The sequence below is a fragment of the Quercus suber genome, unplaced genomic scaffold, assembly GCF_002906115.3.
Source record: "Quercus suber isolate HL8 unplaced genomic scaffold, Cork oak 2.0 scaffold_5, whole genome shotgun sequence".
NCBI classification, from domain to species: domain Eukaryota; kingdom Viridiplantae; phylum Streptophyta; class Magnoliopsida; order Fagales; family Fagaceae; genus Quercus; species Quercus suber.
The window spans coordinates 2,026,533-2,043,368 of NW_027069471.1; the positions used below are offsets into that span (position 1 = coordinate 2,026,533).

General features: G+C 35.7%; 1 protein-coding gene and 1 non-coding gene across 2 annotated transcripts; both read right to left on the reverse strand.

The window, feature by feature from the left end:
• Window positions 1-6,269: 6,269 nt before the first annotated feature.
• On the reverse strand, window positions 6,270-7,001 carry LOC111996859 (uncharacterized). Its single transcript, XR_010628538.1, has 3 exons — window positions 6,662-7,001; window positions 6,462-6,531; window positions 6,270-6,349 (listed from the first exon to the last, which is right to left on the reverse strand). It is a non-coding gene; the product is annotated as an uncharacterized LOC111996859 (transcript).
• Window positions 7,002-9,535: 2,534 nt separating this feature from the next.
• Window positions 9,536-16,412, reverse strand: LOC111996880 (protease Do-like 8, chloroplastic). Its single transcript, XM_024028924.2, has 13 exons — window positions 16,147-16,412; window positions 15,322-15,452; window positions 14,747-14,829; window positions 14,513-14,608; window positions 14,213-14,279; window positions 13,654-13,729; window positions 13,497-13,563; window positions 11,756-11,973; window positions 11,489-11,556; window positions 11,100-11,179; window positions 10,596-10,682; window positions 10,347-10,454; window positions 9,536-9,882 (listed from the first exon to the last, which is right to left on the reverse strand). Exons 1-13 carry the CDS (start codon window positions 16,368-16,370, stop codon window positions 9,754-9,756), a joined length of 1,434 nt encoding a protein of 477 aa, XP_023884692.2. The 5' UTR covers window positions 16,371-16,412; the 3' UTR covers window positions 9,536-9,753.
• Window positions 16,413-16,836: the final 424 nt, after the last annotated feature.

The following is a 16,836-nucleotide window of genomic DNA, read 5'->3' on the forward strand; positions in this document are numbered from 1 at the left end:
GTAGTACTACTAGTCTAGTTTATTATTCTCTTTTGTTTTGTGTGGGGGGCCTCAGTTAAAAGTGACCAACTTCTAGGATTTTATTTATTTATTTTGGTTGGATTTATTAAAAAAAGAAATAATGTTAAACCAATGACAAATTTTACTACAATATTTTTACAAACAGACTTGTCATAGTATGAGTATCACATTAGCTTTTAAAAAACTAAATTCCCACATAAATTTTTTCAGTTCATTGTTTGTAGCTTTAAGGGGGGGAAAAAACTCCAATTCGCATACTGTGCCTCTCTCAATTCTCACATTTGATGAGCTTGAACTTGGGATGGAATAAGCTTAATGGACGTTGATGGGCTTTGAGCTGGATAGCTTGAGCTTGATGAATTTTGATGGGCTCAAACTTGGTGGACTTTGAGCTTGATAGACTTGAACTTGTTGGACTTGAGCTTGATGGACTTCGAAGTTTGAACTGGACGAACTTGAGATTGATGGACTTAAGATAGATGAGCTTGAGTTTGATGGACTTGAGCTTAGACTTGAGGTTGATGAGTTTAAGATTGATGGGCTTGAGTTTGATGGACCTGATCTTGATAAGTTTTAACTTAATGAACTTGAAATTGATGAGCTTGATGGGTTCTAGCTTCGACTCTGAGATTTGATTTTTTGCAGTGAGATTTGAGTTTGATGGCCTCCTCTCCCATCACCTTTACTGGCGACTTAATCGACGTTAATATGAACTTATAAAAGCATTCACATTGTCATGGGATAAAGCTCTTTTAGCACCCCCAAACAACAACAACAAAAGCATGCTACATTGAATTATAATTCAATGTGGATGTGGATTTCGTCTATGGTGACATATGCTAATGCCATCTATTGGATAACAATTATCAACACGGTCAAACAACCCATTTTTTTAATATTCCCAAAGCCACTGGTTGAGTGGCTCTTTAGAAGGTTTATAAGTGCTTCATGAAGTGTTTGCTTTTATTTTGAGTTTTCCTCTCTCTTTCTCTCTCTCTCTCTCTCGGCCATTTTAAGGGACTTATCTTGTAATAATCTAGCATGTAAATGAAAGTTCCTGAATTAGCACAAATTGACAAATTCTTTTTTTATTTTTTATTTTTTATTTTATTAGAAACTTGTAACATTATTAAGACGAAGATAAATTCAATAAATTATGAGTGATAGCTGACTCAATCAACGATAGATTTTCTTCTATTTATGTTACAAAATTATCACTATTGACTATATCTTTGGCATGCTTTGCCAATATATGTGCTGGCCTATTGCCTTGATGTCTAATATGAGACACTTGAGCTAATTGAAAATCCTAAATCTTAAGAGATTCCTTGGCCAAGATATTTGAGATAATCATAGGTGGTATACATAACCCCAAAAAAGCACTAGATACAATCTTGGAGTCACATTCAAAGATCACTTCCCTTATACTCACATCGCAAGCAAACGAAACCCCAACCTCCATAGCTTTTGCTTTGATTTCCAAAGGTCCCAATGGCTAGTGAATTTGTCTGCTTAAAGCTGCTATTACCTCTCCTTCATAGTCTTAGATCACAACCCCCACCCCAGCTTGGCAAGATTAACTAAAAATCGCCTCATCCACATTCACCTTGTAGCTAGGTGCAATCGGAGTTGCCCAGAATTCCTGCACGTCTTCCTTTGGCTGGGAAATAGAGTGGTTCGCTGTTTGAAATTCATCCAGCAACACCCAAGCTTTCTGCACTACCAGATTTGCAGATTGTTTTGGGCTCCCATGTCGAGCTACATATCGATTATGCCACATACTCCATGCAATCATAAATAGCATCTCTAAAAAGTCATTCCCCACATGCTGGATAAAAATGAGATACCAGACCAGATCAACAAATTCATTGTACTTGACTCTTTGTGCTTCGAAGATAATGCTAGACTGGACCCATACTTCACGAGTTGCCTCACACTCCCAAAAAATATGCCCACTGGTTTCTTTACCCAACCCACATGCTTCACACATATATTCATCAATAACTTGCCTATGACACAAGTTCACCTTCGTGGGAATAATATTTCGACACACCTGCCAAGTGAAGGACTTAATTTTATTCGGTACATTTAAGCTCCAAAATTTCCTCCAAAATGTTTTGTGATCCTCACCATTCAAAGTTCCCTCCATGCATGTCACCATAGAATCAACCACTGTAATCTTGTATGCACTACAAACTATAAAGTTTCCATTTGAGGTGAAATCTCATACCAACTTGTCCCGTGGCATGCGAACACTCAAAGGGATGCTCAGGATGGATTGAACATCGGCCGAAAGAAAAAACTGTCTCACTAGTTCATCACGCCATCCACCAGTCAATGAGTAGGCTAACCGAGGACTAATCTAGTAAGGTATTTGGTCTAGTAAGCATACTAAATGTGGCCAGCCCATTAAGCCATTTATCTGCCCAAATATCAATTGAAGCTCCATTACCCACTTGCCATTTGCACCCTTTCCGAATAATATTCTATGCCGCCAAAATGCTCCTCCATGCATTGGATGGATGAGACCCCAGTTTTGCCCCAAGAAAATCGCTATTTGGAAAGTATCTAGCCTTTAAAACTCTATAAACCAAAGATGACGTATTGGCTTGAAGCCTCATCCTTGTTTGACTGAAAGTGCAAGATTAAAAGCTTTAAGGTTAAGAAAGCCTAAGCCACCCTCCTCCTTTGGGGTACAAACTTTATTCAAACTAAGCCAAGTCATTTTAGTTTTTTTGGGTATATTATTGGGTTGTGGCAACATTAAATGCTATGATTTTACTAAGATATTGATTGATTTCACATTATCCTAAATAGCCATTTAGAAGAAAACCGGATTCATCACAACTTGTGAAAAAATGAACTAAAAACCATTAAAATTAACAATGATGTAGGAAACTGTAAAATCGAACTCTTGTATTTAATGATTTCAAAGAGCTCCTTTGAGGTTTTTACTTTTTAGGACCATACAACTTTTGGTGCATCTTGACATATTCTTCCACCATTTAATTCAACATAATCTCATCACTAAAATCATCCAATCATTCTTGACTAGACCATATTCGTTACCACAACCCACAAATTCTTTTATTCCCATTCTTAAGACAGCAAAACGGATAAGGTGCTTAATTGCCAATAAAGGTTTCAGACTTTCAGTAACCAGTGTAGCGCAAAAGAATATTCATAAGACAATGGTGCGACAGTCTCTCTAACCACACATTGTCCTTGTGGACTTTGCTCTGCAAGGCTGCTATATGTTTACACAGAGAAGATTAGAGAAATAACCTACTGTTGCAAATCAGCATTTTTACAATTTTAGCTTGTTGACAACCTTGCAAATATGTCAAAGAAAACACATCTATTTTTTTTTTTTTTTTTTGCTTTATTTACACCCTTAATTTAAAGAGAGTTCACCATTACACTCGTCCAGTCCATATACACTAAATAAATAATAAAAACCTCACCATTAAACAACAATGGTATTAATTAAACAAAATAAGAAAACCACAACCTACTAGCTATTAATTTAATTATCCAAAGAAAAATAGTGAGATCTTGATAGCAGTATACAACCAAATCTGTTCAGCAATCTAAGCCATCAATATGATTGTGGATCCTAAAACTTCATGCATGCTCATTCTCAGATTATTATTGAAGTCCATGGAGCTTGTGTGTCTATCCAACTCAACTATTGTTTCTAGTTTCATTGTCCCCTGATTTTTAATATCCCCAAGGATTGCTCTGCCAGCCTTAAAGACACGTTTGGCCAAGTAATCTTAAAATATGCAATCTAGCATATAAAATGTTTTGATAAGTAAAGATTTGTATTGAATCATTTAGCATATAATAATCTGAGCAACTCAAAGAATCAAGAAAAAAAAGAAAAGAAAAGAAAAAAAGAACTTAGACTGAGTGAGTTGCAAACTGCTAAAACTAATTCAGACTTTGAATTCTGATTTTATCTTACCTCCTACTACAATAAGGATTTTGAAGGCAAAATCTCGAATGAGGATTTTGAATTTGCAGTAGTGATAATTTTCCCATCTTCACCAGAAGGTCTCTACGTTTTAGAGCATTTCTGGTGGAAACAGAATCCAAAAGCTTCACTTTTGCCATATTAATATTTCAATAAAGTTAGGTCTTAGGCTCAGATTTTCTCTAGCAAAAATATAAAATATAGTGATTAATGAGAATGTGGTTTGAACAAATGATTATGATCATCAAGAGCCAGGACCATATCACAAGAATGTGCTTTTGTTGATCCCAAATGATTATGATCATCATGAAGAGCTTGACAAGTCTGTCAACCTCGGATTGCCATTTTTCGATGTGGACACAGAGTTTGCATGTAAAGGTTGCTTGCATTGATGGCATTGTACGTTTATGTGATGGTCTCTTTGGCAACAACATTGCCAAATTTGTGTTATGGAACCCTGCTATGAGAGAGTTTAAGGTCCTTCCCTCATGTCCTATTGATTGTCCACCCTATGTGGACTATGATGTTGAGGGTCTGGGATTTGGTTACAACGCCAAAGCTAAGGATTACAAGGTGGTTTGGATGGTGTACTTTTGGGAGGTTCATGGCCCAGAGTATCCTCATCTTATTGTGGCATATAGCCTAAACACTTTGGAAGAAAAATGACATCCTTCATGAGAGCTAGTCCATGGCGTAGTCCCTTGTTCTGAGATGTACTTGAATGGAGCTTATCATTGGTGGGCTTGTGAGTCCATCCTAGCCTTTGATATGAGCCACAGGGTGTTTAGGTCTATGAATTTGCCAGATCTAGGCAATCTTTGGGATGTGAAGGTTATGAACAGTTTTGCTGTCTTAAATAGTTGCATAGCTTTATTTGTTCATGTGGAGGAAGGATAGAGAAAAGGTTTGACATATAAGTCATGCCGACTCGTGCGTGATTAGGGCATCAAGGAGTCTTGGACCAAACAGTTTAAATTGGACCCCTTTCAGGAGTGGATAGGCCACTAGGATTTGGGAGGAATGTTGATCTTCTTTTGGTAGATCAAGATGGACAGGTAGTCTCTTGTGACTCTAATACACATGAAATCAAGAATCCTCAAATTAGAGGGGGTTCCACTTTCAATACTGGTTATGAATTATGTGCAAAGCTTAGTTTCAGGCCACGGTGAAAATTAGTTTCAATATTTTTTATTAAAACAAATGAGGGACAGGGTATTTGAACTCAGGCCCTTCTGAACTCTATGCTGTATCTCCCGATCGAGTGGTATCATATGTTTGCAGACTTCACTAAAATACTAGCATATTTCTGTCTATCTAGGGATGCACTATGTTTTGTGTTCAATCAATTTATCATTGAAGACTTCATTAAAATACTAGCATATTTCTATCTATCTAGAGGTAATAATTTTGGTATTCAATCTACTTCTCATCTTTTGTCATTTTTGGTTGTCTATTGTGAAGTAACATTGTGAAAGAGGGGAGTTAGTGATCTCTCTAGTAAAGAAAGTGAAGAATACCACCTTGTACTTTAGAGTGGATTCCTAGCTCAACAAGTACAATGCAGAATTTTGGGGCTTTAGTGATCTCTCTCTAGTAATGCTCAGTATTTGGCCCTGGGACTCATGATGTTCATGCAGTTCTCACAAGATACAGTGTGGTTTCTGGCGGTACACATTTTTATATCAATTTTATGTTATTAAGCGTATAATATTTTTGAAGTTATTATAATTTTCTAAAGTTATGTCAGGATGATGAGGGCAAGTTCATTAATTAGTGCAAAGCATGCTACGGATAACGTTAGGCTCAGATTAATTAGGCCTAAGAATTGCAGAAGGCATCACATAGCTCTTTTATCATGTGGTTAAACAAGGCCATAATTAAAATTTCAAATGAAAGGTACAAATTTCATTATTAAACAAGTAGTATTTCTAAATTTTGAATCCATTAAAATTATCTATCAGAGAAAAAAGAAAAGAAAATAATCCATTAAAATTTCAAATGAAAGATGCAAAGAACAATGAACATTCGCATAAAACTACTGATTCTGGCCAATTAGAGAAAGACTAAAAACAGAAATATCCTTACTCAAACGCAATTTGACAAGTTTTAGAGCTCCTTCGGAACTTCATTAACTTCTGGCAAATACGAAGCTTTGCCTTCGAGCTTAGATGACTTTCAACGGTTATATTCATTGTCTTTAACACTCTTGCTGCCTTCAGGATTTTTCTAACAATTTCCATTTCAAAATTTTTTCCTAAAAGGGTTTTATAATGACATGTTGTAAGGTGTGATGACAGACATTCAGGGACATCCAATGGCTCCTCCAACCGATCTTTAGGTGCATAACAACTCCTGAGACAATGGGGATGCAATTCAAAGACAAGTACTTGTAGCTTTGGAGCCCGAGAAAGCAAGAAATATATCGCATGCCATGCATAACACTTAGACCAAAGCCAAGGATTACCATTAATCTTCAAGGAAGACAAATTATGAAACATGGGAAGATCATTATCATTATAAGCATTCCAGAGGATCTGCATGACCACATAACAATATGACAATTTCACAAAGTCACAATTCCCTCACAATAATATTATCAACTATAGTAGCAAATTGATAATGATAAAAGAGTTAGAGCATAAAAAAATTGTAATGTGCCCTTACCTCTGCGGTGCTTATGCACAATTTCATGGACATAACATTATAGAGTGGTCGCATGAAATCCCATACCCTCTTTGCATCATCTTCAATATTCTCAAAATTACTTTTTTCAACATCAAGGACTGATTCAACTAAGCAGGGGAGGTTTTCTAACTCAACATTGTCGCCCAAACGACCATGGAAATAAAAGTACTCGAGAGCCGGGGTGTTTATCCGGAGTTTGTACTCGAGCTCGAAAGGTCGTTTACGGTCATTTCTATTCTCTGCCGCTTCATGACACTAATGATGAAGGCACCAGGATTTGTAAACAAAGCTACCCAAAAGGGCCAAAACGCTATTGAAATACTGCACACCTAATAGTTATTACATTGAACTCTTTTTTTTTTTTTTTTGGAATTATAAGCATTCCAGAGGATCTGCATGACCACATAACAATATGACAATTTCACAAAGTCACAATTCCCTCACAATAATATTATCAACTATAGTAGCAAATTGATAATGATAAAAGAGTTAGAGCATAAAAAAATTGTAATGTGCCCTTACCTCTGCGGTGCTTATGCACAATTTCATGGACATAACATTATAGAGTGGTCGCATGAAATCCCATACCCTCTTTGCATCATCTTCAATATTCTCAAAATTACTTTTTTCAACATCAAGGACTGATTCAACTAAGCAGGGGAGGTTTTCTAACGCCACCGCCACGCAGAATGGTGTCTCGGACCAATGTGTGGACGTATAATGAGTCACAATCCAAGGACCAATGGAGGAGAAACTTGCGTAAGGGAATGGCTGCGTTGCGAAGTGTCCAGATCCTCGATACTGTATCCACAAAGGGGAAAGCGTCATCCACCACCCATCTTAACATGGGACGATGTTGCATCTGGTCCAAGTGAAGAACTGGGACGAGTTTCCAGAGAGGCCTCCACCTGCTCGATAAAATGCCTGTGAGAACAGCGTCTCGAGTTGGGAGAAAGGAGAGGATGTGGATGAGGAGACAGTCCGGTAGACCGCTGATTATGTCAATTCTCTGCCTCCGCACTCTCCTCTTCTCTGCTCTCACGTTTCCCTGCTGCAGCCTCAGAACATCTCTCCTTTCTGCCCTCTCTGCTCTCTCCGTTCTCTGCCTCTCTCTGTCCTCCATTTCTATTCTCTGCCGCTTCATGACACTAAAGATGAAGGCACCAGGATTTGTAAACAAAGCTACCCAAAACGCTATTGAAATACTGCACACCTAATAGTTATTACATTGATCTCTTTTTTTTTTTTTTTTGGTAAATGAAGAGGCCTCATGAACTAAGGAAAATTCTTTATTAATAGATATTACATTGAAATCTGTTTTTTTTTTTTTTTTTAAACGAAGAGGCCTCATGAACTAAGCAAAAGAAGCTCTTTATCCAAACTTTTTATTATCAAACTAAGACAATAATCTGTTTTTGGTATAAATGTGCATTGAATCTCAGATCTTTTATTCAACTATTAGAAACTTAACCAATTGAATTTACTAAAACTCACTTATAAACCAAACTCATTTATCACATTGAAATATTGATTAAGAAAATGGTGTAGTGTGGGTTTTTGCAATCAATTTTTAGGATAATATTGTGGACATAACAAAAATTCACAAAAATTTCAAATTAGCATACCAGAAAATTTAAATTAAAAATTGTGATGGGCCCATGTGTGAGCTAACATGCTAATTTAAGAATGTTGTGATATTGTTAAGACATTTTGTTATGTCCTTAGTATGACTCATTTTTATTATTATTTATTTATCTATATTTTCTTCTTTAATGTATATATAGGCTAGTATCTTTGTATTTTTAAAATTTATTGGTATATATTATGAGTCCTGAACATACACACAATCATACTCTCACCAAGTTCAAACACATTACTTAATTCAAGGTATCATTATAGAAGGGTCTAACTCTTGTAGTAGTAGAGTGGGGTTATAAGTAATGGGAAAGAGTTACACTCAAATGACAACATCCACTTTTTCTTTTTCTTTTTGAGAAACAAACAAACTATTAAACACACACGATTGTCTAAAAGCTAAATTGACATAAACAACATTTTTTGACACGCCTAACATTTTAAAAATTTCCTTTTCAATACGCATTATTATTACTTTTAAAAAACGCATATTTAGAGATTGCTAACACAAACATTTTAACCAGAAGTTGTTGGTTGGATACAATGAGATACTAGAAACGACAATGGAAGAAAATTTGGAAAATGCTGTGTGCTTTATCTTTCTCTAGTAACGCTCAGTATTTCGCCATGGGACACATGATGCTGCACGCTGTTCTCAGAAGATGCAGTGTGGTTTGAGGTGATAAGGACAGTGTTAGGCTTAGATTAATTAGGTGTAAGAATTGCACAAGGCAACAAATAGCTGTTTTGACATAATCCATTGAGAAACTTACCTCTTTGTTTTTTTTTAGATAGAAGTTGAGAAACTTAATATCATATTGTTAAGAGGCCACTAAATCATAAAGCAATTAGTCGGTGTAGTGAACAAAACTAGTTAGGCTCCTGCACAAGCTGAAGCTGAGCTACTATGCTACGACTTGTGCTAGCTTATCCAAGTTTCTCAAATGATTCAATTTTCTGTACCTAATGATGGATTTGGGTATTCAAATCATCTAAAGATACTAATAATTGTCTCGATTCAATTGTGTGAGTTCATATGTCATGGGAAGTAAGTGCCCATGTTAGATGCTAACCAAAGCACAATAGTGTATTAGAATAATTTCATTTCCTTGGGATCAACAAACTTGTTTTTGACTCTTTGTCACATATAAGTTAACCAAAAAAAAAAAAAAAAAAAAAAAACATAAATTGCTCAGCTCTTGCTCAATAATCGAAAAGTATCAGTACATCCGGAATCAGCCACTTCCACAAATAGAATAATAATAATAATGTGTACAACAGTTTATCATTTAAATTAACTAACTACCTGGGCCCTTTCGGGTTTGGTTTCTCCAAAAAAAAAAAAAAAACAAAGAACTACAGCACAGTTGTTTTCCTAGTATACAGAACAAAACGAAATGATGATATCTTGTAAAACTCAACATCAACAGAACCTGTCACAAACTCTTTTCCTCCAATACTACAGGTAGCTCCACATACTCACTGCCTCTCAGAATTTTCAAGACTACTTTATCCCCCACATTATAGTCATCCCACACTTTGTACAGCTCTGCTTTGCTTTTTACCTGAGGATAGGATGTATAAGACTAATTGAAAAATACATCACACCTTTTGCTGCTATATTTCAGAGTACAAAATTACATATTAGCAGAATGCAGTTCTAATTATGTTCCACATGAGTACTCCTTGTCAGGCTGGCAAACCCACCGTATGTGAAACTAGGTTTGTTTAACCCTAAAGTTCTTAAATTTCTATCTTATCAGTTATCATCCAAGAAGAGTGAAATTAATATATATATATATATATATCTCAGAGTGCAAAGGATCAAGTAAAAAATTGTGAACTCTGCACAGGTTATAAATTGATTCCTGGCGGACTTTTCTCCAGCAGCACCAAGTGTGCAATTTTTTTTGAAGGATATCTTAACTTTAATGATATATAATACTTAATCTTGCATCTTCTATTAACAAGCAGCATATTAGAATGCATAAATAGAAAAAGGGAACAGTTTTAGAAAGAGAGAGCTCACAGATTTGTTGTCAACTGCAACAATGATATCTCCAAGCATTATATTACCAGCAAAACCCCTTGTAGTTGGTAGCAGCCCAGCCTTTGCTGCAAGACTGTTTCCAGGGACCTACAGTACCATAGGATAAGCTTCGGTAATCAGAAAATCATCCGAAATAAATTATCAGATGAGAAATGTAAATAATCAGATAACAGTACGGCAAAAAGGGAAAATCAATCAATATGCAATCTCAAAACTCTGAAGGGATACCAGCAGAATGAGAGCTCCATTTCGAACGTTAAGTTGATTTGCAACCAGGTCTGGAGCAATCTCCACATTCAAACCAGCTCGAACAACCTAAGATAGAGAAAGTATTAGATAGGTAGGTTTGTAGATTTTAGAGCATCTCGGTTGAAACAGAATACAAAACTTTACTATTACCAAATGAGTTGTGATTCTTTGTTCACAAAGGCAATGTCATTGTCAAAATGCAGAAAAAACTACTAAGGATATAAGATAAAAAGTAACAAGGTTAATATATATTTTTTGATGGATAGATAGTGGGGGAGGGGGAGGTGGGGTTCGAGCCACAAACAGCAAGCACTACAAAGGGTGTCACTACTCGCTACCACTGGGTTATGACTTGAACCTCAATAACAAGATTAATATTAAAATGAAGTTTCATATAGGTGGAGGTTGTGTTACGTATATTTTCTAGCAAAATATAACATAATGATAATTCGACCTGAACAAATATTTAGTAAGACCACTTACTTTGCCAAATTGGATCAACTGAGGTACAATCTTTAATACAGTTGAGGAAGGGATGGCAAAGCCTACACCAGCAGATGTCCCTGCCATCCAAGAACAGAAGTACAACACTCAATACTATAGGAAGTGGTTCCTTCGTATGCCATGTATGGATGGAGTTCAATAACGCCAAATAAAGGCTACACCTAGAGAACTTACATACACCTAGAAATTAACGAAGTGGAATGCGCCATTCAAATATTGATTCACTACACAGAATTCCAAAGGGTTTTCTTAATTATCCATTCTCAAAATATTTTTGGGTTTCTGTCATTTTACACTTTCTAATAAGACTAATAAAATTGGTGCAACAAACATACTGTCTGATTGTTATCCAAAAAATGAAAGCATACCTGTTTGAGTAAATATTGCAGTATTAATCCCAATCAAATTTCCTTTGGAATCCATTAGAGGACCTCCACTGCCAGTCACAAGAAAAAGTAGGCATTAGGCAGTGCACAAGTAACAATGGAAAGAAAGTATCACTAGTTTGAACACCTCTGAAATTCCAATGAGGGGAGAAATGCATCCACTGAGATACTCCTTAAAGCAGAGGAGGCAAAGGAGGAGAATTGGTCTTTTTAATGGAGACATTTAGATTAGAATGGTCCCTGACTGACCTGTTCCCTGGATTAATGGCTGCATCTGTTTGAACTCCACCACCAATTGTGACACCAGTTTGACTAAAAATGTCTCGATTCAGTCCACTAATAACTCCAACAGTAAGAGTATGATCAAAACCGAATGGATTCCCAATTGCTAAACACTGCTGCCCCACTCTCAGAGAAGATGACTGCCCCACCTTAATTGGCCTTAACAGATCTTCAGAGGCTTCCACCTAGTTTGTTAAAGATATTAATATCTCCACTACTTGTATTCTGTATAGTATAATCGCAATGCTAGTTGCTACACAGGTATACCAATTCCATAGAAACTTCAAAGCATTGCATAACACCATTGACTAAAAATGTCTCGATTCAGTCCACTAATAACTCCAACAGTAAGAGTATGATCAAAACCGAATGGATTCCCAATTGCTAAACACTGCTGCCCCACTCTCAGAGAAGATGACTGCCCCACCTTAATTGGCCTTAACAGATCTTCAGAGGCTTCCACCTAGTTTGTTAAAGATATTAATATCTCCACTACTTGTATTCTGTATAGTATAATCGCAATGCTAGTTGCTACACAGGTATACCAATTCCATAGAAACTTCAAAGCATTGCATAACACCAACTATTTCTACAGCACAAAGATTTACAATAACTGAGACAAGGAAATATAACATATAACTTTTTAATGGTGATGATCATACAGATTTTGTTCCTCGTGACAGCAGATTTACAGATGTTCGCTAAGTTGGTAACAAACATTCTAAATTTAGTTTTCTAGTGATAGCAGATCCTCTGCTTATTTATCTTTTCAAAGGAGTGCACAATAATTGGCACGAGTTTTTAACGAAACAGATTTTTACAGGAATTGATTTTAAAAAAAAAAAATATATATATATATATATTACCTTGGATGTGAAAGATTAAGTAGTTGAAAGACCAAGAAAGCCTAAGATAACTTGTGCTGAGGCTAAAGAATAAAGACTGTAAGTGGATACCAAAATTCTATGATAGATAGGTTCAACTTTGCTTATATAACCTAAACATTGAAGACAGAAGGACTACACTATGGTGTTCCAACGTGATGAAAAACTAAATCAATTCTCTTCACTAGGCTTCCTTGGGATTTTAACACTCATAGTCACTAATAAATGGATGAAACAAGTGACCAGAGGAGAAACAATATCATTACAGTCATCATCAACCTAAATGGGTTTATATTCTATCTTAACATTTTTCAGAATGCATGTTTTTTGTTAGATTGATGAGACCAAAACACTGCATAAACTGCCAAGATAACCATCATGCAGATCTTAATTGACTGAACGAGGATACCTAAGCATTCATTTTGAAAGTAGTGTATGAAACTTGGAAGTGTGCAATCTCAATGACAAAACCAAACTTAATTGGGGTCCATTACATGGATCCTTTTTTGTCACTCAGCCCTATCTAAGGCCATATCCCCATTTACCTATGAATAAACCATGTCTTTCTGTATAACTTCTATTTATATCATTTTTGGCTTCCCTTTTGCCCTTTTGCTCCTTCCACATTAATGTAATCACCCTTTAACTCTTTCACACTGGCATGTGCATAGGCTCATAAGATATGAGAAAAGTTTTACACTGGCTGTCAACATATCAAGACCCACCTTTGTCTGGGGTGAGGACCCACTAAAGGATATGATATGTCATAGGCAGAATTAATGAAAAATATTATTATGAAACAAGAAGTTCAAAAGAAAACATACCTTCAAGACAGCAAGATCCTTTGCACGGTCAGCACCAATCAATTTACCCTCAAAATTCTTTTGTACCCTTGAGAAATAAAAGAAAATGAGAAATATGGATGCATCAATAATATAAATAAAAATGGTGCTATATACTAAAGGATTTCGTATGTCTCACCCATCAGATGCTAGAATATTAACTCGTGCAACAACCTGGCCAGGGCTTGGATTTTTAGAAAGGGCATTACCAATTACTGAGGCAATAGAAGAACATAATGGTTAACTTGGGATTTCACAGTGAGTTCATGAACTTAATATCATTGACTAGCAGATTAGATTCAGTTTAATATATGCATAACATTCACATACTAGTACATAAAAGCACATTATGTTCCCAAATCCTACCGTAAGAGAATAAACTCTAAATTTTTAAAAAGTGCTTAAAATGGAAAACATACTGAAGGATGTATTATTTTGCTCAAGAAGAACCTGATAGATGATCAATTATAAGGTTAAACATTATGGAAAGAGTAAAAGCATATAGATATCTCACAAGGAGGAATTCTATCAAATGCACATAAATTAAAATTTAAAAAATAATGTAGTGATGTTCTGGTTAAATCAAGCATGAGCTCCCTACTACAATGTGAAGCCATGTGTATACAGATAACATCATTCAATGGAAAGATGCATCCATCTAGTGTTTTGTGCTTGTAAATTCACTCACTATCTCTTACCATGATAATTTGTTACTATGTGCCCTTGTCCATCCCAAACTACACCCGAACCATTTCCTTCAGGAATCTGTCAAAATGGACAATACAAATTATATGTGCTGCCACCCAATTTTTTGCATATAAGCATAGAAAGATATTATATAACTCAAGACAACTATATGCTTAGTTTAGCAGAAAATTTCTTGAGAAGCTATCTAGTTTTATAAGTTTGCTTCTAGATACAAGATTATTCACATAAAGCCAATTTTTTTTTTCTTGGGATAGTAAATAAATCCATTCTTAATTTAACTGTTTATATACCTCAACCCCACCAGCATTAAGTTGAGGACGCAATGTCACATCAAAAATGTTGACAACAGAATATGTGTTTTTCTCAAAGAGTTGGACAATTCTTTCCTGCAAATTAGACACGTCATTTACCAACCATGAACATCTGTACAGAAGAGAATGTTACTTAGAAAAAAATTCAAATTTTCTTTTGGAATTGATGATTCAAAGACCAAGGATAAGAACAAAAGATAGTTAATGATAAACCTCAACAGGGAAGAGTGAGCCAGATGGAAATACGGGAGGAGTTACTTCTTCAATTGTCACAGATGGATCCCCTAAAGCTTGTGCTGTATATCCACATGTAATCACATTTCAAAAGCAAGTTAATACGTCCAAAGTCAAAAATCAAACCAAATATTTCACTGATCCAATGACCATTGTAATGAAGGAAGAACTTATATTTAAGCAAACCCGTTATCTAACCAAGAAAGAAGAGAAGTATTAAGTAATCAAACTTCGGATTAGTTATAACAGAAGGAGCACCCTCAGTTATGCTAGAGTTTTCTCCTGACCAGTATTTTCTTTAATCTTTTCTTTCACAATCTCAATGTACAAATTGTGTAGTTGGAGATCTACATGTCAGATGTTTCACTCTACTACATTCTGGAAAGTGGCAATCATATTTTTTCCTTCAAGGTTCATTTTCTAATTGAATGAAATTCATACAAAAAAAATACTAGTTGAACACAATTAGTGACAAAACACAATTAAATCATACATTTTGAGGCCTTGAACAAATTGCTAGTCTACCATTGATCACAAAGCTGAACCGTGCAGACCTGATAAGTAGTACCTTGAAGGATGATAACAGGAATACACAAATAAACTTGCAAACAGCATCCGCCGAGTTGTGACCAGAATATTATTGCATACTACTTTCTCCAAATTCTTTGAACGGGTACTAACACTCCTAAAACCATCAAAGGGATTGATATCAAAATCCTCAAAACAACTTATTGGAACTAAAATTGATATTGTAATGCAGCTTCAATTGCATTATACAAAATTTTCCTTTCAATTGGAAGCTACACGTGTATCCAATGAATTTTGAATCCACTAGCTCACCCTTCATACAATATTGTAGTAAGAGGAAGTGTCATTTGAGTCAAAGCTCATTAGTGACATTGTACAAATACGCTTTTTCAAGACATTTTCACTACATGCTGATGTGACAAATTGTTCTCGATTAATGTCACTTTATTGTTTACCAATCATAACTTGTCACGTCAACATTTTACACCAAGTTGTGTTTATAGAATTAAAATAAATCAAGAAAAATGACAAATTTCACATCTTTTTACCCAACTTATATATGCTAAGGTGAAAGGTACACTATAAAGTGATGTTAGTGGTGGTGGTACCATATTAAACTAACGTTACACCAATCATAATTTGTCACGTAGGATGTCTGGAACAAAGTTGTAAAATTTGTCGATAGACTTGATGTCATACAAAGCATCCCTCAAAAAAAAAAAAAGAAGATTACATTTTTATGGTGTACAATACATAGCTTTTACCTATAAAAATTTGGACACTAGGCATAAAAAAAAATGCTCATATTTAGTTAGTACCATTTAATATAGTCAAGTAATGGAAGAGCAAACCTTGGAATGGAAATGGGTTGTTGGGAAGGAACGAAATGGTTGGAGTTGAGGGAATCATCGTGGGGTTGAGACTGAGACTTAGAGCACACTATAGACGACATGCCGTCGAAGCAGAGCTGGCGGCGACCCAAAATTGTGTGAGGTTGGATTTGGAATTGGAGAGGCCAAGAATTAGAAGAAGAATTGAGTTTGCATGATGATGCTATTGCTAACACTAATTGCATTTTTCAAAAGCTTATTAGAACACACACAAGAAACGGTGTACTGTGTACTGTGTCCTATTCTATGTTGTTGTAATAATAAGAATCAGAAGAAACATAGATAAGAGCTTCGGAGACTTGGCTCGCTAGCTGTTGAAAGTACAAGTGTGCCCTCTGTGCCTATACAAATTTTCCAGTTTACCACTTAAGTTAAGCGTATGGGATTTTTTTTAAAAATAACTACAAAACCCAAACAATATTATTAGTTAGCTAACGTTTCAAACATATTGCATTTCTAACAATTCGACTTCAGAGCAGTCGACTTCACTGTTCATAAAACCTGTTTTTGCGCCACGTAGATAAAAAATCGACTTCGGAGAAGTCGTTATCTACACAAAGAAAACGACTTCAGAGAAGTCGTCTTCTTTGTCTACCCGACCCAAGCTACTGGGATGAGAAGGTTTTCTTTGTACCCTCACGGATCTGCACA

Excerpts from the sequence above, each read along its gene's own strand:
- LOC111996880 (XM_024028924.2), bottom strand. The coding sequence starts at position 16,370 with ATGCAATTAGTGTTAGCAATAGCATCATCATGCAAACTCAATTCTTCT. Across the intron at positions 14,280-14,512 it reads TTAATGCTGGTGGGGTTGAG|ATTCCTGAAGGAAATGGTTC; the intron begins GTATATAAACAG and ends CCATTTTGACAG. Across the intron at positions 10,455-10,595 it reads ATGGAGCTCTCATTCTGCTG|GTCCCTGGAAACAGTCTTGC; the intron begins GTATCCCTTCAG and ends ATGGTACTGTAG.